This window comes from Mesocricetus auratus, unplaced genomic scaffold (assembly GCF_017639785.1).
Source record: "Mesocricetus auratus isolate SY011 unplaced genomic scaffold, BCM_Maur_2.0 Super-Scaffold_100031, whole genome shotgun sequence".
NCBI classification, from domain to species: Eukaryota; Metazoa; Chordata; class Mammalia; order Rodentia; family Cricetidae; genus Mesocricetus; species Mesocricetus auratus.
The window spans coordinates 3,491,631-3,518,878 of record NW_024429212.1 but is presented as its reverse complement, the minus strand read 5'-3'; the positions used below and the strand labels follow the sequence as shown (position 1 = coordinate 3,518,878).

At 42.7% G+C, this 27,248-nt stretch overlaps 1 protein-coding gene and 1 long non-coding RNA gene across 2 annotated transcripts in view; one reads left to right on the top strand and one right to left on the bottom strand.

The window, feature by feature from the left end:
* Window positions 1–27,248, bottom strand: part of Csmd1 (CUB and Sushi multiple domains 1) — a 1,489,308-nt gene that overhangs the window by 317,300 nt on the left and 1,144,760 nt on the right. Inside the window, exons 11-12 of the mRNA XM_005082604.4 lie at window positions 25,570–25,673; window positions 6,799–6,911 (exon numbers count right to left, since the gene is read on the bottom strand). Of these exons, the coding sequence (XP_005082661.1) occupies window positions 6,799–6,911; window positions 25,570–25,673 (217 nt within the window). The remainder of the gene's footprint in view (window positions 1–6,798; window positions 6,912–25,569; window positions 25,674–27,248) is intronic.
* LOC121135193 lies at window positions 7,789–10,502 on the top strand. Its single transcript, XR_005872412.1, has 2 exons — window positions 7,789–8,096; window positions 9,968–10,502. It is a non-coding gene; the product is annotated as an uncharacterized LOC121135193 (long non-coding RNA).

Below are 27,248 nucleotides of genomic sequence, written 5' to 3'. Positions count from 1 at the left end.
CTTGCTGAGGCTCAACACTTATGGATCTCTGGGGGTGGGCTTTACCAGGAGATCCCAGTGCCGGGTCCTAGGCAGAGTTTCACACTTTGTGACTCTGCAGTTCTTTCAGTTTTATTGAAAACCCCATTTTGTTCTCTGTCTCTGTGTCTCTGTCTCTGTCTCCGTCTCCATCTCTGTCCCTCCTCGGGCCCCCAGCCTCTCTCTCCTCCCCCATCTTGCATTGGGGCATGCCCAGTTTAGCATTTCCATTTCTACAGAGTGTGCAGTCACACCCCTTCTGCATGCCCACCTGCTGTCCAATGAGCATTGCAGAAAGTGTTCGATTTCTACCTTTTCCAGAGCTGGGGTAAAGGCTGTTGGGTGGTGAGATCCACAGTCATATTCCCCTCCCACCTCTCACCACAGAGTCACAGAGACTCCACTGCTGAGATGTCCCCTCCCCAGGAGGTTCTCATCCCTCACACTCTTCCTGATGCCTTCTGTCCATAGCTAAAGACACGACACGGGGAGGAGGGAGCAGCACCCTTCCACCTCGTGATGTTTCTCCCTTGCACTGTCGATGCACACCAGGCTACTTTCTGTTTGATTCTATTTCTCTGTGGAATGCCCCCAGAGACGGATCTCAAGTGGCTAACAGGTAGAAGAAATAGGGCATGTAAAAACCACCTGTGCTGAGTCACCAGAGCTCTGTGACCAAGCTCAATTATTTCAGTCAAGCGTGGAGCCTTGGTGGGAAGCTTCAGATCAAGTCCATGCTTGCAGAGAAGGGTTTCTGTGGCCAGGGTATCTGTACCTACACTGTCACTGCTGCCACTACGATGGTATCCATTAGGGTGACAATACAAATAACATCCTAACCAATTCATCATTTTTGAGATTACAAAAGAATTTCACATTCTAAAGGAAACAGGAAACTGAAATAAAATTAATATATGTTCGTGTAACAAATGAAAGATCTTTTAAGAAATAAAGTGTTCTCCCACATGCAAGGACAGCATATTCGTGTACAGAATTACCCAGCATTAGCCTGACCCCCACAGCAATACAAGCCTGATGCCCACTTGATTAACTGAACGTGATAGTCAGTGCCAGCCTCCACCAGCTCTACTCTCCAGCTGCTGTTGAAGTTCCAATACAGAGGATCTCCAGTCTTGTTCATCATGTGTGACTTGACCTCATTTCTGCTATGTCCCTACCACCACCACTATGCTGCTAATGATAGTGTAAGATAGGAGCCGTCCTGGGATTTCTGAGTCTTTGAACATCTAGGATTATTGCTCACGCTAGCACTTTTAGTATTTTCTCTCTCTCAGTTCCTTCCTTCCCTCCTTCCCTCCTTCCTTCCTTCCTTCCTTCCTCCCTCCCCCTCTCTCTCTCTCTCCCTCTCTCTCTTTCTCTTTCCCTCTCTTTCCTTTCCCCTTCTCTCCTCCTTCCTTCCTTCCTTTCTTCCTTTCTCTCTCTCTCTCTCTCTCTCTCTCTCTCTCTCTCTCTCTCTCTCTCTCTCTCTCTCTCTCTCCTTTCACCTTCTCTCATCCTCCCTTCTTTTCTTTCTTCCTTCCTTCCTTCCTCTCTCTCTCTCTGTCTCTCTATTCTTCTCTCTCTATTCTTCTCTCTCTCTCTTCCTTTCTTTCTGAGCACGTGTCTGTGTTGTGTAGAGATTGAGGACAACTCGCAAGAGTTTGTTCTCTCCACTCTGTGGGCCATCAGAGTTAGGGTTCTACCAGCTGAGCCATCTCTCCATTCCATGCAGGTGTACAAGAATAGCTCCTTCTGCTCAACTCCCCAACACATTTTGCTCTAAAGTTTCCAGCAATGTATCTGTATCTAGGAAAGGAGGCACCTGTGATAATTTTTAAATAAAGCCTCTGTAAGTTTTCAAAGATCACCTCGGGTCCTGCTGCTTTTTTTTATTATTATTATTATTTTTTATTTTCCAGTTTAAATTGAGATAAGAAACAAGGTTGCTTCACAAGTCAGTTCCAGATCCCTCTCCCTTTCCCTCCCCTCCTCCCGTGCCCTCCCCCCAGCGCCCCCCCCGTTATCCCCTCATTCCCCCAGGGAGGGTGAGGCCCTCCATGGGGGTGTCCATAGTCTGTCATTTCATATAGGGCAGGGCCTAGACCCTTCCCCAAGATTTCAGGGTGAGAGTGCACCTCACATTGTTCTATGGGAGTCCAAAGTCCGTGTGTATACTTGGGATGGGCCTGCTGCTTTTTTAATGTGACTGTGAACTTCACAATTTAAGCAAGGGATGATAGACTATCACTCCCCAGTCATCTTCCTAGTTTCGGGAATTGGACTGTCATTCTGGCAGGGCACATGCCTGCCTTTAGGAAGCATGGGAGCTTCATGCTAACAAACCAAAGAAGAACCATCTTCTATGTGACCTGCAAGCCTCTTTCTGTTCAGTGGCCACTCCCTCCCTCCATTCCCACCTGCTTCCACAGAAGACTACACATGAAACCTGTGACAACCAAGGACATCAAAGCCAGCAGCTCAGGCATAGAATCTGAGGCCACTAGGTACTTTCTGTCCTATGGGACTCTCCTTTGTCAAGTGGGTACAAGCATTGTTCTCATTGAGGAGACTTTCTTGTCACTTGTCTCTGGGTCACACTGGGCCTGGCCACGCACCCACCACATAAGCTGAGTCCCATGGTTACTGGGGCCTCAGCAAATGTCATTCTGTTGTTGACTGAAGGAGGGGTATTGAGCTTGGAACTTCCCTGGAATGGCACGTATTGTGATCTGGAAGGAGGTTTTACTTTTATCTCACAGCAACCCTTGCTAGTGAATGCTTCCTATAATTTACTCCATACTAAAACACAAATAGCCATGGAGAATGACATACAACATGATTAGTGAAAATCCAGCTAGCTAATCCCCTGTGTGGTGAACTGTAACTGAAATGGTCTAGAGGTGACTCACAGTATTATACTTAGAGCAGTAAGCCAAAACAGGGGGGTGCTTAGCCTGTAAGCTCACGATTGTGACATACAGCCACTGAGGCTATCACCACAGTGGTCCTCCAGGGGCTTGAGTAAGTAGGTCCTTGTCTTTCCTCTGTTATACTGGCGAGCAATATCTGCTGTAATACAACCCATATTTTTGTTTAAATGTGTACCACCCACTGTAGCAATTTAACAAAATTTCTGGTATTATGAAATTTTAAATGATTTTGACGTAATGAATTTAACCTAAGGATTGCACCTCACTTTTTGAAAATTTCCTTAGAGCCTGTTACTTTCTTAAGGTGAACCATCATATCATCATACACATTCTCTACATAGATAAATATCAAGGTAAATGATAGATTAGGTATGGTATATATAGAGGATAGTAGATAATATGCAGATGGCTGGATGCAGATTGACAGACTGATAGACGTACAGACAGGTGATAGCTAACAGACAGACAGACAAATGGATGAATCCATGGAAGATGCCTGTCCATGCCTATCCTCTGACAAGCTGACAAGTCTAAGTAGAAAACTTATTTATAGGAAGAGCCTCTGCTTGTGTTGTCCCTGAGTCTGAGTGCCTTCAGCTGTAGACTACTGTGTGTTTCTGCTCTCAAACCTTGCCTGGTTTCCTCTGAAGCCCCACAATTCCAGGATCATGTCAGACCCTCCCAAGCTCCTCAGTCCACTTTCTGAGAGACAATCTTTCCCTAAGACACAGTTACTGAAACACACTCTGGGGATGCTGGGGGGATAAAATAGAGGGGAGGTCGTTAAAGGGACAGGAAGGAGTGAGCATGAAAAGTCATATTCCAAACCTGTGATCCTGAGGATCCCCAGAAGAGGGTTAGACCCCATATCCTCCTTCTAGGAAGCTTCAGAAACGTAGACTGTTGTCCCTACCCAAAGTTGTATCAACAGTAACAGCTGCTGAAAGAGGGAACTATTCTGTGGATCTGTCTGCACATTGCTCAGGAAGTCCCAGGGATTTTGCTTTCATGAGTCATCACACATGCTGGGGTGGGATTTCAGATGTGCAACAACCTTGGAGTCACCTCTGCTTCTGTAAGAAACTCCTCAACTGTGCTCACACAGGTAAACCCAGTACATTCACTGGTTCCCTAAGCTAGACATGCATGGAATCGTTTCCTTGACCTGGCATTCATAACCTATCTGGGGTGAGAAGATACTTGTTCATGTTGTCCCAGGGGAAAAAATAATACAAGACCCTCATAAATCTCAGGATATGCTCAGTGACATACACCAGAGAGGTCAGCAAGGGAATTGTGGGGAACTCTCAATGATGACGCTGTGTGAAGTCACTGCAACTGTGCTGGGGTGTCTCTGTGGCTCATTCAAGCCCATTTAAAGGTGGGAGGCTGGGATATCTCATTCCTTGCAGAGTGTCCTTTATCTGTTATGTCAGGTGTGAAGCTCCAAGAAGATTCTGGGAAGACCCACAAAGAAATACAGATGCCCTGTACCTCTCAGAACATTCCCGGGCCATTCAGGAAGGTGAAGATGTATGGGGGACACTCTCCCAATTTCTTCTTATGGGGTTACATGGTTCGTAAAACAATGAAGAAAAGAAGGGGCAAGAAATATTCTCCCAATTAAAAAAATGTAAATGTCTGCTGTTTGTTTTGTTGGGTTCTTAAAGTCACTTGAGTTTTTATAATAAACCCATCAAGCAGATGTTGTTACTATGACCCCTCCACCTTGTTATTAAAAATGGGGAGTGTGATACAGATCAGAAATGACTTTCCCTAAGTCACACTGCTATGGGATAGAACTAGTGCCCAGCATGGCACAGCTTAGAGTCTATGTCCTTAGCTCTGAGTCAGCTAAAGTCACGCAGAATCAACATCTGGAAAATTGAATCCTACTAGAATGTAAGCGGTGTGTGATTTCCAATCACTCATGGGCAGCAGAGCGACACAGTGAGTGACTTGTATACTATCTTCAATTATCAGCTTAGCATCGCATCCCAGAACACTGTCTCTCAGGCCTGTGACACAGCTCAGTGGGTGGAGGTGGCTGCTACCAAACCTGATGACCCAAGTTCCATTCCTATGGCCTGCATGATAGAATGAGGGCAACACCTACAAGATATCCTGTGACCTCCACACATGTCCTGAAGTACATGAGTTCAGTCAAGTGCGCACACACACACACACACACACACACACACACACACCAAATAAATAAACTTTTTAAAAAGAAATGCAGCTTTCTCTGAAAACCCTCCTTTTCTTATATTCTCTCTGTTTAAAGTTCTCTAAGCTATGCTGTTTCTTAAACCTTTAGATCATTGATTTATCACATGATTGACACATTGCACTGAAGGATCAATTCCTTGAACACAATCACGCTTGTTCTCATGACCTCTCAAGTTGTAGCTATCAACAAACTCTTGACATTGTTAACAGAGAGTAAGATTGAAGGTAGTTACAGCTAATATTGCCTGGTCATCTGCTGAACACAGTGGGGTTGCTCATGTCTAATCTGAGAATACTAGGATTCTAATAGTCAGAGATGTACCCTCTATTTTGAGGTTGACCTCTGCTTTTTAAGCTCAACCTTGTGATGCTGTCTTCAAAATGAAGGAGCAAGTCTTCTGCCGTCCCTCCTGGTGGGAGGTATTTGCTGTTTCCCTGATGCTTTTAGATTCCACCATGGTTGTAATAACTGCACGTCATAATAACTGCATGTCATAATGAAAATAGTATATGTCATCTGTGCATTCTTGAGAAAATAAGCGCTAATGAAAGCTCCTACCTAGAAACTTAAAGGTCGATAAGAAGTCCACACTTACCTCTGCATCCCAGGACTAGCCTATGGATAGGATAGGGATACCTCTTCTTTTATTGTAGGGCCAATTTTTTTTCTTAATGGTAAGTGCCATTAAGTTCCCCACCCTATTCCATACATCTTGCAAGGATCATATATTTTATACCTTCTAGCTAAGGATGCCATGTCAGGCCACTGGTGCCACAGGACATGTTCACCTTCTGGCTGCCTCCACTTACATGGAACGAATTGCAATGTGTACCCTATGCACTTCCTGTCTGGGGTGGGAGGGTCCTTCTGCATTATCTGTTGCTCTGACCTCATCTGCACAACTTCTTGATACACTTTTAAAACTGGAGACTACTCTTGTGGCATACAACTGAAAATGAGAGCACATTTCAAGTGCACACCCTTCTGTGGTGTCATATATCTTAAACAGACAATAAGTAGGGAATCTCAAATGGGAGCAAGGCAATGAGATCTAGCAGGTTCAGAGTCAAGTGGTCAGAAGCCCTGGGGTCAGGCGCCTCTGGCAGGAGAAAGACACATGCAGTTACAATTCAGGAGCCACCAGAAACACTATCAGCTCTCTATGACTACCAGAGTTCTAGCACCATTCCTCAACAATGAAAATCACTGACATTTCATCTCAAATACATAGGTTGGCTCACAAGCACCCTCAAAAATATAATTCATGGCAAGACAAATGTATCGTTCATTTTAACTTGAAATTTGAAATATCAGATATACAAAAGTTTCAGAAATAATGATCAATAGGATATTGCCAAGGGATCCACAGGCCTTCCCATGTCTCATAGTGAAAGTTTGCATTTCCTGTTGTTTCGTATCTTGTCATGTTAATGACAAACCTTGAGTATTCTTGTGTCAGAGAAACGCCATTTAGGTAGGACTCTAAACCAGTTACAGAGCATTAGTCTCATTGATGAACAGTGCTCCAACATGCTTTTTTCATTTATCTCTGTTGTGTACAGAATGGTCTCTTTGCTCTTGGAAGCCTTCCATTTAAACACTAAGGTGATCCGGGCCTACCTTGGTACACAGCTTTAAACCCTGGGGAGCCGATGCTGTCGTCAGACTGCAGATGGAGCCACATCTGATTGCTCATGCTCACGATGAGGTCGGGGACACTGGAGCCTGTGAGCCTGCATGGAACAGAAAGGATCAGACTTTCACCACTGCAACAAATACAATGACTTTTTCTCAGAGTGTGGTCTAGCTACTTGAACAATCCACACAGACACACACACACACACACACACACAGTAACAACTTGTCATTTATATAAATTATATATTATTTATATTATAATATATTATTATCACTGGCATTTTTGGTAACTATGCAACTATAACTATGCAATGGTAACTGTAACGCATAGCTTTTTTTTTTTTTCATTTTAAAAAGTCAGCTAGAGGGGACTGGAGATATTGTTCAGTGGTTACTGATCTTATAGAGGACCCAGGTTCAGTTCCAAGTACCCACAAGGTGGCTCATAAACATTTGAAACTCCAACTCTAGAGGACCAGATAGTCTCTTCTGCCTTCCCCTGGCACTGCACAATCAGTCATACATGTAAAATAAACAAACTTAAAAAAAGACCATCCCATTTACTGGCACTGGCATGCTCCCTGGCTGCAATGTTAACAGGGATAAATCCATACAAACCTGAAAAATCAAAGAACCAGCTATGCTATGTGACAGGGAGGTAATCCCTGTGGTTCACTAGTTTATTGTGTGACACCATCAAAGGCAAACCTCGCCAAGGTGAGAAACCCCACAGATTCATTACTCTATCTATTTTGGAATTATGTTCCTTGCTCACAAAATCTCTTTCAAGATGTATCAAAGGTAATCACACGTTATAATGATATTGAAAAGAACAGTGTATGCGGTTCAAACAGACATGGCAGAGTTTACTGAACATCCAGGTCAAACTACCAGGCGGCTTCCAGGAAGCATTCAGTGTGCATTCACAAACCAGTCACATCCCCTGCGCTGTCAGCCAGTGAAAAGAAACACCAAATCCATTGACTGAACTCCACACACCGACAGAATAGCATGTTGAAACAGGAAAAGTGCAGGAAGGAAATCAATTCAACCAAAACAAATGTCCCTAATCAAATAGGAAGCTTCGCTTTCAGCAAAGTGGTTTCGGGAATGTGAACACATGATTCACACCATCAATCACAGCGTCCGTCTATCAACCCAACATTCTCATCGCAGACAGCCTCGAAAACCGGCTTCTTCAAAGGAAGATAAACGGCAGTCATTACATGGGGAGTAACTCGGGCTACGTTACACTCTGGTTGGAAAAGGAACGTGTTCCGGTGAGCGATGTATGCTTGCTACACACGTTTGTCTGGAGATTTGTCTTTGTTGGGAAATTGTTCTCTTGTGTTTGCTTGTTTGATTGTAAGAGAGATTTGTTTGCTTTCTGTGCATGCATTTTGTTGAAGTGTAATCGGCCAAACAGCACGTGGATCACAAATGCCTAGCTCTGTGATTCCTTAGAAAGGGAGCCGGCCGGCCGGGCGGTGGTGGCGCACGCCTTTAATCCCAGCACTCGGGAGGCAGAGGCAGGAGGATCTCTGTGAGTTCGAGGCTGGGCTGGACCGACAGCCTCCAAAACAATACAGAGAAACCCTGTCTCGTAAAAACCAAAAAAAAAAAAAAAAAGAAAGGGAGCCGGCCTGCCAGCTCCCCAGAGAGACTGCCTCCTGGGCCCCTCTCCGCTCCCTGCTCTTCCTTCTTGCTTTTCCAAAGCATGTACAGCCTTCCTAAGCCTCCTGTAAGTGAATTAAGACTTTGTAAAATACTTTACTTAGCAAACCTGAGGGAAAAGTACTCATGAGCTGCCTTGTTTTAATTTCTGCTTCGAATTCATTTGTGTACATATACAGGAAGAAGGTGATTAACGCTAGTATTTTTATCTTTTTTCCTAGTAAAATACTGTATTAATAAAGCTGACAGAAGTAACATAAGGAGCCCATGTGTATTCTTTCCTGTCTCCTCCGATGCTAAGTTTGTACAGATCTATAAAGTCTTATGTCAGCCTGGATGGATGATCTACTTGTCTTGGGAAGCCCAAGTGCTCTGTCTCTCTGTCTGTTGGTCTCTTGTCTCCCTGTCTTTGTCAGTCTCTGTTTCTCCGTGTGTGTGTGTGTGTGTGTGTGTGTGTGTGTGTGTGTGTGTGTGTGTATAGAACTCTCTAAAACACAGGTGTGGCCTTGAGAATCCCCACAGTTCATCATCAAAGACTAGGAGTCTCTCTGTAGCTCTAAATTCATTCACTGTGCTATTGCATAAAGGAGACACACTTTGTCTGTTTTAGAACTGGCTTTGTCCACTTGGCTTAGTTCCCCAGATCACTCACGTGACTTGCACACCATTAGTTCCTCCCTTCCCATTGCTGAGTGGGACTCCACAGTGGGGATACCCCATGGCTTGCTAAAATGCTCATCTGCTTGGCAAATGAGCCACAAAGCTGATACAATGTACGTGTAGGTTTTCCACAGTGTAACTCTTCATGCTATTGAATATAAATTCCCAAGAGTTTGTATTGTCTGATTTCTGCTTCTAAAATTGCAATTTCTGTCTTCAAGATTCTAGACTAAGCATTGTATTTCCTTTCCCTTCTCCCATCAGCAGTATCTGAACATAAAAGTTCTTGGTCTCCCCAGTGGAGATTTAGTGTGGCTCCTCTACCGATTATGTAGCGATCTCTCAAGGGTTTTGCATTTAGCTATGGCTGATCACTAACGGTGTGGCAAGGCCTTGTCTGTTTTCTATGAACCTTAAGAAGGGCCTTCAGGTCCTGTGTCCCTTTCTAAGGCACTTTTTGATCTTCCTTTGTCTTCCTATTACACACATCCTTTACTCGTGTTCACTGAGTAAAGGATTTATGTTTGACCAAGCTCCATGAAGCAAGAACCAGAAAATGCCCTTGAAGGAGAAAGTTTGAAGAATGAAGGGGTAGTCACGACACCCCTTCCCTGTCTTGTTTGTCTTTGGAAAACCTTGCATGGCTGACATTTCCTGTTGTGCTTCATGGGGTCTTCATGAACATCACCGTATATTCAGCTCTGCAGCTCTTCTCACCCATTCGAGCCTGCTGGATGTCTAGAGGACTGAGGTCTCTAGCTACCAATTTTCCACTTGCTTAGCTTACTTTCACTTTCTTCCTGTTTTTATTCCTTAGGTGACCAGTCCCAAGACTATGTGGACATGCCACAGGAAGAGGACATCCAACCTCAAAGGCATTGCTTCTATAGTAGCAGAGAGAAGAAAGATGAGACACTGCTGACATGTCCTAAAGTTTGTGTAAACATGCCAGTGTCTGAACATCCAGGGTCCCTGCAGTGGCCACAGGCATCAGAAGTGGTACCCCACATCACCCTGCAGTAAATGGAGGGTCTGTTTTTGTGGCCTATGTCCACGGCCATTCTTTGCTGGCATCCAGACGCTTTGCTTCTGATATCACGACATGCGCACCTGCCTTTATATGACAATGCATGGGTTACCATATCTCCCCCGTGGGAAGTTTGAGTTTCAATGGATATTATATGATGTAAGATGTCTGTCTTGTGGTTCCTTGATTCTCTTAACATGATGGCTCCTCACTCCCATGCCTTGGGAGATCTTTGTCTTCTTTGCTGTCTACCCCGGATTTGTTACTGTTGTCAGTGAGAGTTAACAGTGGTCTTTTGGAGGTAAACAGTGAAGCAACTGTCCTAGCTTGTCTCTGCCTTGTTATGCTTTAAAATGAACATCTGAGTTCTAAGCACACCCAATCCTGGTCACTTTGCTCCATATGAAATTGACTCCCCAACTTCCTAGAGACAATTGCTGTTGGGAGTCTTGTGTTTTGATAGCCCAGACACCTGGTACTTCCCACCTATTTAACAAATGCCCAGAAGAGTCTGCTCCAACAACATTTTCTTTCTCTTCTTTACATGTATATGTGTGTGTATTAGGTATGTGCATGTGCATATATCCATGTTTGCATGTTTTGGGGGCCTATATGCACATGTGTATGAGTACATGTGAAGGTCAAGGTTGGATGTCAGGAACCATCCTTCTCCCTCATTCTTCCTGGCTAATCTCACTAATTACCTTACTCAGGGGATTCCCTGTCTCTGTCGCTTTCTAGGTCTAGAATTATAGGCAGGTTGTCATTTCTGTGGGTTCTGAGAATCTGAGTATCTCATTTGCACAGCAAACCCTTCATCAGCTTATTGGTCTCAGCCCAATAGCATCCCTTCTCCTGGGTGAGGTCCATGTCTGGTTGCTCCAGTTTCCTCCAGTTATTGCCAGGACCATTGGCTTTTTCCTAGTGTTCTTTCTCACTCTTTATTCCCTGTTCTGAGTTGGCACTTGCTTCCTTAGCTGAATGGGGAGAAACAATGGCAGTGATAAAGGCCGGAAGCTCCTGCCTCTGAGTCTCCTGAATTCCCCTTGATAACAGGAGGCTACTAGCCGAGGAAAGCAAGGCTAGGGAGGACTTCCTGACAACCTTGACCCTCAGACTCCCAGACACTGATCCCCTTCATTTGCTGTAGCTTGGTTTGAACATAGGCCATCCCTTAGCAGCCCACTCGGGTCTTTCTCATTTAGTCCCTTCTCTGGTTACTTTCTTGCCTGGCATTTAAGTTGTTAAAAAAAACATATTTATTGTGTAGAAAATTCACACTTGTTGCAAAGACACATACTTCCAAAGTAACTAACTATTGCAGGCACACCCTGAGGGGCATGTTTGAATTTTTTTATTTGCCCTCTGCACTTTATTTTAATCCAGTCTAACTCTGTGAATTCACTCAAAATTGAACAGGCAAGCATACTGGCAGCTACTCACACTGCTCACTCAATCAAATGTCAAATCCTGTTCCTGTAGTCAGTCCCATTTTAGAATTTATTTTAAGCCTCCAAATTATTTGATTGGCATGCATGCGAAAACGGGTTGTAATCATACTTTGTCACAATTAATTCTTTTTGTACTAATTAGTTGAATGTTAATTAACTTTTTAAACTAGTTGAAAAATTCAAAATTATTTCATATAATGTTTCCAAGTTTAAAGTAGTTAAAATAGTTTTAAAAAGAAGAAAACATTGTCTTTGAGTATGTCTTTGAGATTTCTAAACTTAATTTAGTTTGATAGCACTGACAGAGAGAGGGGAAGAGTTTTTGAAACAAAGAGCGTTTGAGATAGTATTTATTTGTGTACTTATTTACTTATTTATATCTTTAAAATCATTCGAAACCAAAATTAAACCTGGTGTTAGCCTTACTAGAGTACTTGACCATGAATGAGAAGACATACTTTAGAAACATTTTCTTTAAACAGTCGTAGTTTTGAATAAACCAATGATGACTGATCCTGCGTCTTTATTAAGGTTAAGACTAAAGTCATCCTAATTGAACTGCACTTGAGAGCTGAAGGAGGGGTGTGCTATTGAAGCTGCCAGACTCTCTGTGTGTCACCATAACTTCAACCCCAGGTCGTTGCTCATAACACTAGCTTACTGTTTTTACTACTGTGATGGAGGTACAAGTCAGGGCCTCTTGCACGCTAGCCAAGGGATCTCCACTGAGCTACAAAACGGGTCCTGATAAATGTTTTTCTCTTATACCTGAAAGATATGTATATAAGCTTACTTATATACTTATTCATCAGCCTCCAAGTTTCAGCACATTGTAGTCAAAACGTGTAATGCATGGGTTCCTGGAGCACAAGCTAGCCTCACTCATGACTGGGTGCACTCCTTGGCATTTAACCTCCCTGCAGTATGATTCCTTCTCCGCTGGTCTCTCTTCCCATCTAAAGCTGAACCCCCAGCATCCACCTTGGTATTAAAACAGGGGAGTGGAGCGAGTGAGAGAGGATCAAACAGTCCTGTTTCTGAGGCGATCTTCCCTCTGGCCCTGATGAAGCCTTCATCATCTTGACGCTCACTTCCAAGGCCTGCCTGCCTTTGACAGGAAGGATGACTGAAAGTGGGCCCTGACTCCTTCATTCACAGCCACCCCCAGGAAAGCCTGTTGCAATGGTGGACCAGTAGCTCCTTAGCTGTTCTTTGGGGTGCTAGCAGCAACCCTCTCAACCAGTGTAACACATATGGACTCACTCATCTGCTGGAGAATATTTGTGTTTCTCCTAATTGTTGACAGCTATAGTCAGAGCAGCCCAGATGCTCATGTAGGAGTTTATCCCCCCCCCAGGTCAATTTCTGGACAGTAATGAGATTGCTATCTTAACCAATGCCTCTCTGCCTTTCCACAAACATGCTCGCCTCTCTTTGAAAACGCTTGTACCGGTTTTCAGCTGACTTGGACTCCCAACAGCAACCAAGAGTATAGTTCCATTTACATGACAGTTCAAAAGGACCGTGCTTGCTGAGTAGAGAAGGGGATTGGGGACCACTGGCTTGTGATAACACAAGGACAGATGCAGGGACACAGCAGTGTCTTGGGTGGTAAAGAAACTGCTCCCTACCATGACTCAGGTGGGGGTGACATAGGTCTGCACCTGTGTCAATACTACAGACTTAGAGCCGGGTGTTGGTGGCGCATGCTTTTAATCCCAACACTCGGGAGGCAGAGGCAGGCGGATCTCTGTGAGTTCCAGGCCAGCTTGGCCTACAGAGCGAGTTCCAGCACAGCCTCCAAAACAATACAGAGAAACCCTGTCTCGAAAAAAAAATACTACAGACTTATGCACACGACATTCCTGTTCTACTCATTGCTAGTTTTAAATTGCTCAAAGCTGGGGGTGGGGACTGATCATGCCACACAACTGTCAGGACATGAAACTGGCATCGTATAGCAGTAGCTGCTGTACATCACACCTGCTGTCCTCTGGCCAGTGCCTGGAGGGAACGTGGAGCTAACCTTTAATATGCTGGTTTTAATTATAAATTAGGTAACTGAGAAGGAGGCGCTGACCCCAAGATAAAAAGTGACCCACACCTGAACCACTCAGTGGTCTTTAGAGTTCTTCATGCACGCCCGGTTTATGAACTCTCTGGGAGGTTAGCAAGCATACATGATTTAAATAGTGAGATTTGTAGGGACATCTGCATGCATCGGGTCCACGCAGTGTGAGGTGCAGACGCCCAGCAATAAACACAAAGTGTGTTCTGTTTTATCCATGAGCAAAGCAGTCAACCCAGAGATAGAGTAAAATATCAACACATTCAGGGTCATACTGGTATAAAAGCCTAGAGTAACATAGAGGCAGGAGACCTTTTAGTTGCTTAACAAAGAAAAGGGAAAGAACACTAAACTCTTCACTCTGGGAGTCTCTATTCCAATTCATACATATTCGTGCAGATTATATTCTCAGCACTGGCATGAAATGAAACAAACTATGATTCAGTCCACCTATCATGAACATGGGACCCTGCCACTCAGAATGATTTCCTGTATCTTACATGTACAACTACATGAGCCGGATGCATGGGAAAGAATGAGACTCTAATAAGGAAATCAAGCTCACTCTGAAAACTACCGAAGCAGGTAGATTTTAGAGAATGTAATGCTACGTGGTGTGTGTGTGTGTGTCTGTGTGTGTGTGAAGGGCAGTGGTCAGTCACAGGTGTTGTCCCTCAGGAGTCAACACCTTTTTTTGTAAGGCAGGGTTTCCCATTGGCCTGGATCTTGCAAGTTCGGCTAGACTGTCTAGGCAGCAAGCCCTAATGATTTGCCACTCCCCAGCATCAAGTCAAGAGGGTACATCATCAACTTGAATTTTCTATATGGATGCTGGGGCTCAAGCCCTGGTCCTCATTCTTTCAAAGCAAGCACTTTCATGACTGATCCATGTCACTAGACCTCAAGGCTCCATTTGCATAGGGAGGAACAAGCAAGGCCACAGACATCCTGGCCAGGAGAAATCTATCCACAGAACGGTCTTGACACCTACTTCAGCAGAAAAAGGCAAAATTGAGGCTTAGGTATGTGACACTATCAGGGAGGCCCCAAAGACTGATAGTTCTGCACCCCATTGGGTCATTATAGCAAACTTAGATAGACCATGTGGTCCATTCCCGAGTACCATCAGTGAGTGCCCACCCTCGAAGCAAAGCAACAGCACAATGATAATTAAAATCATCAGGGGACCAGCTGCAGCAAGAGACCAAACCCAATGCTGATGCATGAGGGACACTTGAAGGACTCAACCAGTCTTTAACACATCCCACCAAGACAGAAAAGATCTCCAGGATGCAATCATTAAACTAGGACATGAGAAAACCACAACCTGAGTGAGCAGAAGGATCTATCCACCAACTACTGAAGTAGATTGGGGTTGGGAGTTGGGACACCAGGGTCACAAAGAGCACATATTAGAGAAACATGGTATGTAGTCACTCATATATGGATTTTAGACATGAATCAGGGGAGTGCCATCTTACAATCCCACCTTCCAGAGAGTCTGGGAAACAGAACCTTCATCCAGCGACTGATGGAAGTAGAGGCAGACACCCACAGCTAAACACTGAACTGAACTCCTGGAATCCAGTCACAGAAAGGGAGAACTGATGAACAAAGGAGTTAAAACTGAGCTGGTTTAACCCACGGAAAGAGTTGACCTGAACAAGAGGGAGCTCTTGAACCCCAGATTGATGGCTTTGTGGAAAGCATGGGACTGACCTAGATCTCCTGAATGTGGGTGTCAGTGAGGAAGCCAATTAATCTATGGGGCCTTGGGTAGTATTTATCCCTGGCGTACAAATAGACTTTGAGTGCCCATCCCACAATGAGGGATGCTTTTTCAGCCTGGACTCTTGGAGGAGGGCCTAGGCCCTGTTCTGAATAAAATGACAAACTCTGTAGATCTCCCATGGAGGGCCTCACCCTCCCTGGGGATTGGAGTGGAGATTGGGGGGGTCTGGTGGGGAGGGCGGGGGAGGAGGAGAGGGAGAGGGAACTGGGATTGACATGTGAAACAAGATTGTTTCTAACTTAAATTTTTAAAAAAGAAAGAAAGGAAAAAAAAAGAACAAAAAAAAAGAAAGAAAGAAAGAAAGAAACAATGTCTGACCTTACAAATTCTCTACAAACATGTGGAAGTAGTGGAGGAATTCTCAGCAAAGAAATGCAAGCTGTTCTCAACAAAATCTTTAGGAAAAACTGGAAATAAAGATGCACCAATTAAAACAGAACTTGCTCACCGGGTGTAATTTAGAGGGAGGGGTCAACAGAGAAGTGAAAGTCAATGTGCATTGCACCAGGGCAGAGCTGACAAAGCAGGGTCTGGAGCACAGAGAGGTCGATAGAGTATTTCAACGCGAAACTTTTGACATGAAATGTATCAGACTTGATAAGAAACAAACTATAAATCCCAGAACTGACATGAACTCAATAACAGAAAATCCACTAGAAGACAAATGTAATTTATTTTTGAAAACAAAAGAAAGGGAAAACTTTGAAGACCAGAAGGGACTTCTGATGTGGGTGACAACAGATTCCCATCTGGGACCTCGGAGGTCAGAACCTAAACTGTCAACCACAAGTACTGTATTCCAGTACACTATTCATAACTTAGGGAATTCTATAAGAAGAGGAAAATTCTCAGCCAGAGTTTGCCATTATAAATTAAGGGTAGGTAGCCGACCTACCCTTGGAAATTCCTGGAAAATTCTTTAGGAAGAAGAAAGCAGTACCACTGGGGAGTGGGAAGCTTCCAGGTTGAGAAGGAACAGGGGACAGAGTAGATGGAAGGCAACAGATAACATGGGTCATCTCTTTATCATGAGTTCTATGAATGATGCTTAATAATTAAACCAAACCTTACCAACCAGGTTGGTATTTACAACGTCTTATCGGTCAGGTAGAGATACAGAGGGACCTGGGGTTTAATGTATTTCCTGGAGTCCTTTGACATTTCACTGTTGATCCCGGCTGTAGAGATGAAAAACAGTTCACCCCACATCCATGCCGCAAACTTTTGTATCAGTACTTGCTATTGCCAATGTCAAGATCCAACTCAATAAAGAGCTTAGGTCCAGGTAGGCTACAAATGACACCCAAAATTATTGCATGAGGATGAGCTGAGAGAGCCATCAGAGGGTGGAGGCTGGCTGAGCATGGACATAGCAATACAGACAAGAGCCCATACCTGCTCCAGCCACCAGAGCAAGAACATGACAAATAGGATCTTCCCCAGAACCTGCAGGGTTAGCTTAGTGCACAGCAATGGTGGTTCAGGGAACTGTATTGTGAGCCTCTAATTTCTAGAACTATGGGAGTAAGGACTTCTCTTTAAACCAAGAAGTATATAGAAATTTGCTGGAGATGAGCAGGAAATAAAAAAAATAGACAATCACAGATCATGTGTTTCACACCCATAACAACCACCATGGTACTACAATGAACAAACGTCTTAACACTAGCAGCAGAAGAAGGTAGATTTAAAAACAATAACAAACCCCTCAGTAACTGTGCAGGGAAGCAAGGACACAATCAAGAGACAAGAATTGGAAAAGGTACACAGAAGGCAAATTATAATGTGGCAAACACCCATATTAATTATTACTTCAGCTTTAAATGGTTAGAAGCTGTGTGTGGTGGGTCTTTCTGAAGCCTGGGGTTGCTGAGGGTTTGAAGCTGCCTGAACAACTTAGGAGAACCTGGTCAAGCGAGGGCAGAAATCACACAGAATGTGTCCTGTGGCCAACATGGACTCATAACATGTGATAGGAAAACAATCTCCAAACATGCTAAAATGGATTGTCCATGATTTAAAGTATCATTCACAAATGAAAATGTAAACAAATCAACAAAACAAACAAACGACAAAGCCGCACAACAGATTAAATGCAAGACCCAACATAAAATTAGGAAGGGAATGACAAAAACAGTGCAGAGGTAATGTCCACAGTAAAAGTGCTCGTTAGATATAAGGAGAACGTCAGTGACAGCACTGAAGTCCCGTGAGAAGGAGGAAGAGTGGGGCCAAGGGAAGTAAGGCCGGTATGCTGGATGCCAGCAGAGGCCTGCAGAACAGTGACACAGAAACAACAGGACCAAATGAAACAGGCATGCTTCTTATAAAAATGGGTTTTACTGCTCATTCCATGTGAACGCTGGCAGGGGTGGGGCAGGATATGATGAGCATCAGCAATGACCAGGTGGGGATATCCTCACATTCCAAGACCTTTGGCAAAGCAACGGGAACTAATGCGTGCAGAGAAATGTGGGCACATAAACACAACAGACTTATGATTATTGTAAGTCCTACAAAGTACTGAAACTCTGTCGGGAAGCAGAGGTATTCTGAGAAGCCTTCTAAACCTTAAAGAATCTCACTCTAAGCCAGAACATTCTCTCTCTAAAGCCCCCAGGCCCAGGTGGCTTTGCTAGAGGTCTGTGCCTTTTACACCAGAATCCTAACATTGCCTCATTAACTCTTCCTGCAGGCAGCTGCATGTATGCATTACAGCTCATTTAGTAATGAAGCTAGGCTGAATCAGATGCAAGACAGATGCAAGGTGAGTGAGGGGAACCTCCTACCAACACCCACAAATCTAGGTATCTTCAACTGGATACTGGGTAAATGACGGCAGCATCGCAGTAGAAGATTACACTAGACCAGGACTAACTGTCTGGACATGAACAAAACAAACACGTGCAATCTGCTAACTGAATAGTTAAAGAAGGGAAAATATGAAGTCATGGGGTAACACCAAAACACAGGATGGAACTCCATGCCTAGGGACAGAGAGATTCCACACAGGAAGCACACCTCAATTCCAAATTTGTACAATGTACACAGCTACTCTCAAGCCTACGAGGAAGAGAACAGATCCAGGATAGCAACACACTCCTAGAAAAGAGAACGGCTGTACTGCTGAAATTAATACCTCTACTTGCTAAGTATCTCATGATGGTTTGAAATAAGAAATGTCCATCTTAGGCTCATGCACGTGAACATTGGTTCAACAGTTGGTGGCGCTGTTTGGGGGAAGGTATGTAACTTTTCGGGAGCTCCTCGCTGTGGGGGCGGGGCAGGTTCCAGGGGTTTAGAGTCCTTCCCCTGTTTCTGGTTTGTTCTCTTTGCTTACTGTAGGTAGAGGACATGTCACCAGACTCCTGCCCCTGATGTCATCCATATCTTCCCTGCCACGAGGATCCTATACATCTAGAAACCTAAGATAAAGCAAATCCTTTCTTGCTTAAGTCACTTTGGCCATGGCATTTTATCACAGTGACACAAAAGTAACGGCTACTTTGTGTCTCTGGCAGAGAACAATGTGTCTGGTGGATACATGGATGGATGAGAGAGTAAGAAAGAAAAGCCCAGGAACAAACTCATAAGAACACACACACTCAGGTTTCTGACAAAGAAACCAAATAGAATCAATACAACGAAGAAAGGCAGCCCTTCAAGTGCAGAAAAATCAGACCTACACAAGTCAAGACAGAACTTGAACTCACACCCTATACAACAGACAAAAATGCATTTAGATTTGAAAATGACCTTCAAGCTGAAATGTAAAGCTATCTTCCCTTAGGGAATCATACTTCATGAACTTCCAAGATGTTGGCTCCAGAGCTAGGAAGTACATAGATTTTTACCTCCAAGGAGCAGGGCTTTGTGTCCATCCGCTGGACATCTCAACCCAAAGACTTGCCTCTGAGACAGCACATGAGAAAAATATAAGATGAGAAGATGGATGAGGGATGTGATAGTTTAAAGTTTCTGTTCCGCACAAAGAACTCTCTAGTAAAAAATGTAAAATTCAATTAGAAGATATGCAAAAGGCATGGTGTGTCCTCTGCAAAAGAGGAAGGACAGATATTGAAGCAGTGAAGGAAATGATCAACATGGTCATTTAACAAACAATGCAAACTGAACACTGCAGAGACAGAACCACAGGCCTATCTAGCAGGACAAAACGTGATGACTCCAAATGCGGATGGAAGTGTAGAGACTGGGTAGTTGCACACAATACAATGGTGGACTGATAGAGACACTCTGGGAAACAGCCTGTGGTGTCTCAGAACACTGAGTTAGCACACAGCCCAGAAATCACATTTATGGGTGGTTTTTTCTTTTGAAGACAAACAAAAGTTTATGTTCACACACCATTCTTTATCAAAACATTCATCACATCCTTTATAGCAGTCATCAAAACAGGAACTACCCCAGGCATTCCTTAGTGAGTGGATACCACAGAAGTTGTGTAATGTCCATATGAGAAACACGTAAAAGCAGGGGGAAGGGAGCATAACCCATCACACAATGCAAGATCCTAGAACAGCCATGCAGTGACAGTGATTTAGAGACAGTGCGAGACAGTAGCTACAGGGTCAGGGATGAGTAGGGAGAGAGAGGGGGAGGGTATGATCTTAGAAGGAGGGGATGAAGGGATGGCTCTGTATCCTGTCTGCCACAAACTTGAGAAGCGGAGTGTGGATCAACAGCACCCACATAAAAGCCACCAGGAGTAAGACTGGTGGAGATGCAGGCAGAGGTAGGTAGATCCCTGGAGCTCAATGTCCAGCTAAGCACTGAGCTCAGTGAGGGACCCTGTCTCAGAAACCAAGGTGCAGAGTAATAGATGAAGAAATGCAACATCAACCTGGCTTCCATGTACACACACATCACACACATCACACACACACAAACACACACACGCGCACACACACACACGCACACGCACGCACACACACACGCACACACACACACACCAGGCAATACAGTATAGTGGCTGCCCAGCATTCATTACACACTTGACATGTGTAGCCCAATATACTTAGATGTGAGTGACAACTGAAACCAACCCACGTCAATGTTTAGGAATGTATCAAATTTCTTGTCCCTCTTGTATTCTAGACTAAAACCAATCAATAATCTACCCACTCGGAAATATTTTTTCCTATTACATAAGACATAATTGGAAGCTGTCTTTCTGTTATTAAGGGTTAATATTTATAGAGATAGTCACTTATAATTACAACAGTATGGGAATTAATCCTCTAACTCAGGATCACAGTGATTTTTTTCTTTTCCCTGTCATGTCCTAACATTTTATACTTGAAAAAATAATTTTTCTTAAATGCAAGAGGCAGAGAAAGCAAAGCTAATGATGGACCAACCTAGAGTCCAGACCTGAAATCTTATGCCATAGCAGACTGTCCTGGCAGAACTCCAGGTACCTGGGAGCTACTATTTTGAAAATTACATGGATGTAACTTTTGGACCATGTGAGGCATAGGTCACATTCCCTAAGTGCTAATTGGCTGGATTTCTAATCACAATTTATAATTATGAAAAGTGGATTTTTTTCTAGGCAAAATTTAAATTGACATTTTTCTTTCTTTATTTCTAACAAAACTTGCCCACATCCTCCATCAGGAAGGGAGACTAATTGTGATCACATTAAAGATACTGACACATATGGGCTATGAACTTTCTTTTCTTTTTTCCTTCTCACTCTCCATTTCTCTCCTTCCTCCCTTCTCTCTCCCCTTCTTTCAGGAGTGCTGGGGATTGTTTTCAAGGCCTTGTGCCTCCTGGGCTTGAGTCATACCCTTGGTGCCTGGTTTCCTTTGAATATAAAGAGAGTGAAGCCTTTCATCTCAGGCCAGCAGGGAGATGTCAATCATAGCCACACCAAGACAAGGGCTCTATCTAGAAGCAGGTTGAAGACAGGGTGAAACCTCCATGGGAATCAACTCATTTCCTTATTATCTAATCCAAATATCCAACTGTATGGTGACTGCCACTTGCACACAGATTCCTTCATCCCCACAGAGGTCTGGACATTTAAAAATCCATATCCTGTCTTGCAATCCTCAGGATATCCACATTAACGCAATCTCCTTTTACTGCCAGCTACAGCGAAGCCAGGTAAAGCAATATCTCCCCTTGCCAGTTTGCAATTTAATTTTGAGAAAATTGTCAATATATATTTCTCAGAAAGAGCTCAGCAGAGATCTCTTAAGTTAGTTATATCATTTTCTTTTGAGTTTGCCATGCTATACAAATACCCTGAGAAAAATCCATCCTACTTTTGGGGAGACTTGGGTGACAGATGAACCCCTGAACCCTTAGGGATTTTGCTTTTTGCTACAAGGTTGGAGAAAATAAAATCTATGAACAGAAATCAGAGCTCTAAAAACCCCATTTAGGATGTGTCATCTCATTATTATGTCATTTGCCTTCCTAAATATATTCCAAGTTCTGAGTAGAACCCGCTGGTCACCCAAGAGGAGGACCAGTGAGATACTGGGCTCAGTGTACTTGGGACCAGTCCACCCCACGGAGAGCTGAGTCTGGTGTAGTTGGAAATATGCATCAGGAGGTTCCATGAGTCTATAGACTGTCTACTGTATAATGGGTCTTAGTGAATCCTAACAGATGATAAAGCCCATGCAGAGAATAACACATGGCACATTCATACTCAACTTGGGTTGTTGGTGTGTAATCTGGGTTTACCTGCTTGTTCCAGAAGCCATGCAAGGCCCCAGAATGTCCCATCTCTGTAACTCAGGACTGGACATGAAGGAAATGTCTCCATGGTTCTTCTTCCTCTGCTTCAGCTGATTAAATGTGCTTTGCTCCTGGAAACATTATGTTTCCCAGAGGGCACCTCAGTTTGATTCAGTTGGCCGTTTAGATTTTCATTTATAGATCTGAGCTATTACGAAGAGGTCCTAATAACACTTATGTCATTGTAACATACAGTTTGCTGTTGCTTTCTTAGCAACAAAAAGCCTTTAAAAGACGAGAGTATGAGCTTAGATCCTTAATAGCAACCCATGGGATGTTCTAGGGCATTCCCTTACTGCATTTATATTTTAACTTTTACATTTATTTAAAAATCATTCTCATTTATTTGAGTGGCGTCCTTTGAAAAAGCGGGTGTTATGATAACAGTAAAGCCATTTCATGTCTGCTTTATATTTATTAGTTAAGTTTATTATATACATTTTGTAGCCATGAAAACAGAGGCACACAGAGGTAAAATGACTTCCCCCAGGGTCACCAGGCAGGAAGCAGCACTGAATCAGAAACTACATTTTGGATGCCCAGACCATGTATGTCAACTATCTGTCATATACCACAGGATGCCAGTTAGAAGCATGCCAACCATACATGTACCTAGTGTTACCCTAGAGAACTCTGTGCCTTTAAAGTAAAAAAAAATTGGAAATATTTGTCCAGCCATTTGGCAAATACTATTACAAATATATAATCATAACTCATGTTCATATCCTGTACTTAGTATATCCGGATCCCCTGATATTTAGCCTTTCTTGTTATCTTTCCATATCTTATATCAACGTGTGTATGTGTGTGTGTGTGTGTGTGTGTGTGTGTGTGTGTGTGTGTGTGTGTGTGGCTACATCTAATATATTATGGGGCTATGCGGGGTTTTCTTACCTGAGAGTATATGACCTTGCTGGATATTATACATTCTATGACTGTCAATTTTCCTGCAAATTTTGGGATTACATATTTATTTAAAGCTTAATAATATTGCATTTTACATACACCAAAATTTTCATTATTCATTTATCTGCTGATGTACTTAGGTTGATCTCAGTTCTCTGATACTGTCAATAAATCTAATTATTTTTCTGGTTCGAACTGTCATAGATTTTTCATTTTTTGATGGTGGATAAGTATATAAAATATATTTGATATCAAAAGTATAAAATTCAATGTGGAATGCTACAGCTTCCACTCTGAATGGCTACTCTAACTATACAGACATTTATTAAATTATATAGTCTATGGGTCTGATTAATTTCAGTGTCTGAATATTTTATTTGTAATGGATTTTGTAATAATTACTAAAACAAAAATATAGAATTATTTACAAACATGAGTGCATGCACAGTGTGTGTAGGTGTTGAGTGTTAGGAATTTGGACAAATAAATACTTTTATATTTCACTTTGATGAAAACATAAATTTTCACAATTTTTCTGGTACAGTTTAACAAAAAGTAATATCATAAATGGTGACACATTTTATCTCTTATATTTCTTTGATAGAAAAATCTCTTAAAGGCAAGTGAATTAGCTACCTTGCAAGAAGAGTTATGAAATGTATGGCTGCTACAGAATCTAAAGAAGACAGGGTCAATGGGAAGAGGAGAACCACACAGAGGCCATTTTAGGACAATTACATCCACATGGCAGAGGTGGAGACCTAGAGTACAAAAGTTGTTTGGAATTGCCTCTTCATCATCCCGTCGGTTGGGAACCAGAGAGATCCATCACTAACAGAAGTATGGCACTGGGTATCCACAATCCACAAAATGGAATGAGAATGCAGTGCATATTAGACAGCCCAGGGTGTGCTGGGTAACTTTTGGCCATGACATCATTCTTGCTGTCATTGCACCCATTGGAAGGTATGAGCCAATCATGAGGCATTGATTATTGTCAGTTATAGTGGAAATGGGCAATGACAAAATGAGTCTCAATAGATGTTTATCTGCTATAATGTTGACAATAGAAAGAGTGAAAGTTTAGCCGGGCGGTGGTGGCGCACGCCTTTAATCCCAGCACTCGGGAGGTAGAGGCAGGTGGATCTCTGTGAGTTTGAGGCCAGGCTGGACCGACAGCCTCTGAAACAATACAGAGAAACCCTGTCTCGTAAAAACCAAAAAAAAAAAAAAAAAAAAAGAAAGAAAGAAAGAAAGAGTGAAAGTTTCAAGCCCCCATGTAGCCTAGGCTGGACCATCAATACACAAGGCATACATAGTGTGTTTTACCCTGGTGCCTTCCAAAATATGCATTACCTCCTAAGGAAGCGATCCACAAACTGAGAGGGAAACAGCTCCTCTTTGCTGTCCTATCTATGCTCCCATGATGTCAGGGACCACTTTCTCCAACACAAAAAATAAGCATATAGTGACATACACACAAATTGAGAAAAGGGAGGAAGTCCCTTAGCATCGTGCCATGAGTGACAGAAGTTTCCAGGCCAGTGATTTCCAGCTACTGTCTGAAGCCATCTGAAAAGAGGATGAGTTTTTTTTTTCCTCTCATCTCAAGATCTCCAAAGATGGACATTCCCAGATCATATCTTTTATTTTGATAAAAACAGATCTGATGGAAACTGACAGGAACTCAGAACTCGAAGCTCCTGAAGTCGAATTTACTACAGACTAGAAAGACTGAAACTTCAGACACAGGAAGGGGCCTATAGCAGTGTTCCTGCAGACTGGTCTCTGGTCCACTTACTCTGTAATCTCATCGTCTTTTACTGGGTAGTTTTATAGAACATGACTTTTCCCAGCAAGCATATGGCATTATCCCAGAAAACAACTATTCCAAAAACACCTGTTTACACTGGGGAGGGAGAGAGAGGACCACAGGGAGGCCTGAGTTGAGAAGGACATGCTTCCTGATTTCTACATTTTGCTCTGCTTCTTTTTTTAAAAAAATATAATTATTATTTTTTATTTAGGTTAGAAAAATATTGTTTCACATGTCAGTCCCAGCTCCCTCTCCCTCTCTTCCTCCCCCACCCTCCCCACCAGGTCCCCCAGTCCCCCACCCAATCTCCATTCCGATCCCCAGGGAGGGTGAGCCCCTCCATGGTGGATCTCCAGTAACTGTCATTTTATCCAAGACAGGGCCTAGTTTATTTTTGCCACAAACATACTTTAAAAAAATAGTGAAAACAGTTCATACTGGTACAATTTGGTCTTCAGTTAGTCCTTGTGCAAAATTAGAGTGATTGTCCCTAATGTATCCAGGGAGAGCACTTATCAAGGTAAGCCAATCAACATCTGTATATATAACTGCATGTTGAGAAGAATAGTGAAATGGCATACTCACACATACAAAACGGATCTGGTGTCTCCCACCTTCCCAGCATCTCCAACTGTCAGGGTGTCATACCCTCTTTCCAACTCAAACTCTTCAAAAGCAAGTTTGATGACCTAAATCCAAAGGGAAGACACAGTTAATGGCATAATGCAGACCTTCCTTGGCAATGTGCATTTATAGTTTCATGGTTAGCTTTGGCTCCTTAATTCTGATGGATACCAAATAATTCCCAAGTTGTCTCAAGTTTCTGCATGGATAGTTGAGGTTTGTTTAGACTGAATTTTAGAATTTGGGGGAATTAAAATGTTCTTTTTGTTTACCTGAACTTACTTCAAGTTACAGGTCTATCAAATATACAGCATTACAACTCAGATGAATAGATTAACCATGAATAAGCCAATATAAGCAGGATGAATACTGTTGTAGTTAATGAGGCATGATTTTAAGAATGCCCTAAATTGAATCTTTTAAATTTACTTGTGTAGATCTCATGTTACTATTCCCAATAACAAGAGATTTCTAAGGCTAAGAAGCAAGTTATCTAATATTACAGTTAGCTTGCAAAACCTTAAAGTTTCTTCTTTTCATTTTCCATTTTTATTTCTGAGAATGGCATTCAAGGTTTTGTCCACACAAGTCAAGTTCTCAGACAATGAACTGCACTATCAGACCTTGATTAGATAATGGATGGATGGATGGATGGATGGATGGGCAGATAGGTGGATGGGTGCGTGGGTGTGTATAAAGGTGGAGGCAGGAAGGATGGATAGATATGGACAAACAGACAGATGGGTAGGAATGAGGTTGACAAAAAGATAACAAGAAGATGTATTACCCTGTGCTAAAAACATTCAAAACTAATCATAATACTGAGTTAATTTCAACTTTGATATGTATATATTAAAAAATGACACACATTAAAGAAATACATATACACACATATATATAGCACATTTGGACATGATGATTAGCATTATACTAAACAATTGACAGGTTTCTCTTTGATCCACCAATAGAATATAGGCATGTGAACTCCTTTCTCTGTAGAGTATAGGAAATTTTCTCATGAAGCAAATAAACAAATACCCCCTTTTTTGATCAATATTATGATCAAGAGGCATGATGATCAAAACTTTCAGGAACTTAAGCCTTGAGTAAGCAGGCTTACAAAGAAGATACCAATAGATTATCATAGATGATAGATTAGACAGACAGATAGATATAGATACAATATGGATAGGCAGATGAAATACAGGTAAAAGATAATAGAGGGTCAATAATTGAGTTATTGGTGATGACAAGTGATAGAAAGTATATGATATATTAGTTAGATATAGGATAGGAAGATCAGAATGAATAGACAGATAGTTAAGTGGATGGATGGATGAATAATAAGTACATTGATAGAAGAATGGGTGGATGGTGGCTGGATTGTGGGGTGATAAGTAGAGTGATGGATAGATTGGTGGTGATAAATAGAGGGATGAGGAATAGATGATAAATAAGTAACCTAAGGAATGATAGGTAGATGGCAAATGCTAGACAAATGGACAGATGGAGGCTATCTAAGTGATATATTAAAGTGTGGGTGTATGGGTAGACGTTGGCTAATAGATAACGAATGGACATATGATAGTATAGAAAGGTGGATGAATGAGTGATGGAGTAGCACATGGGTGTAGGTGAGG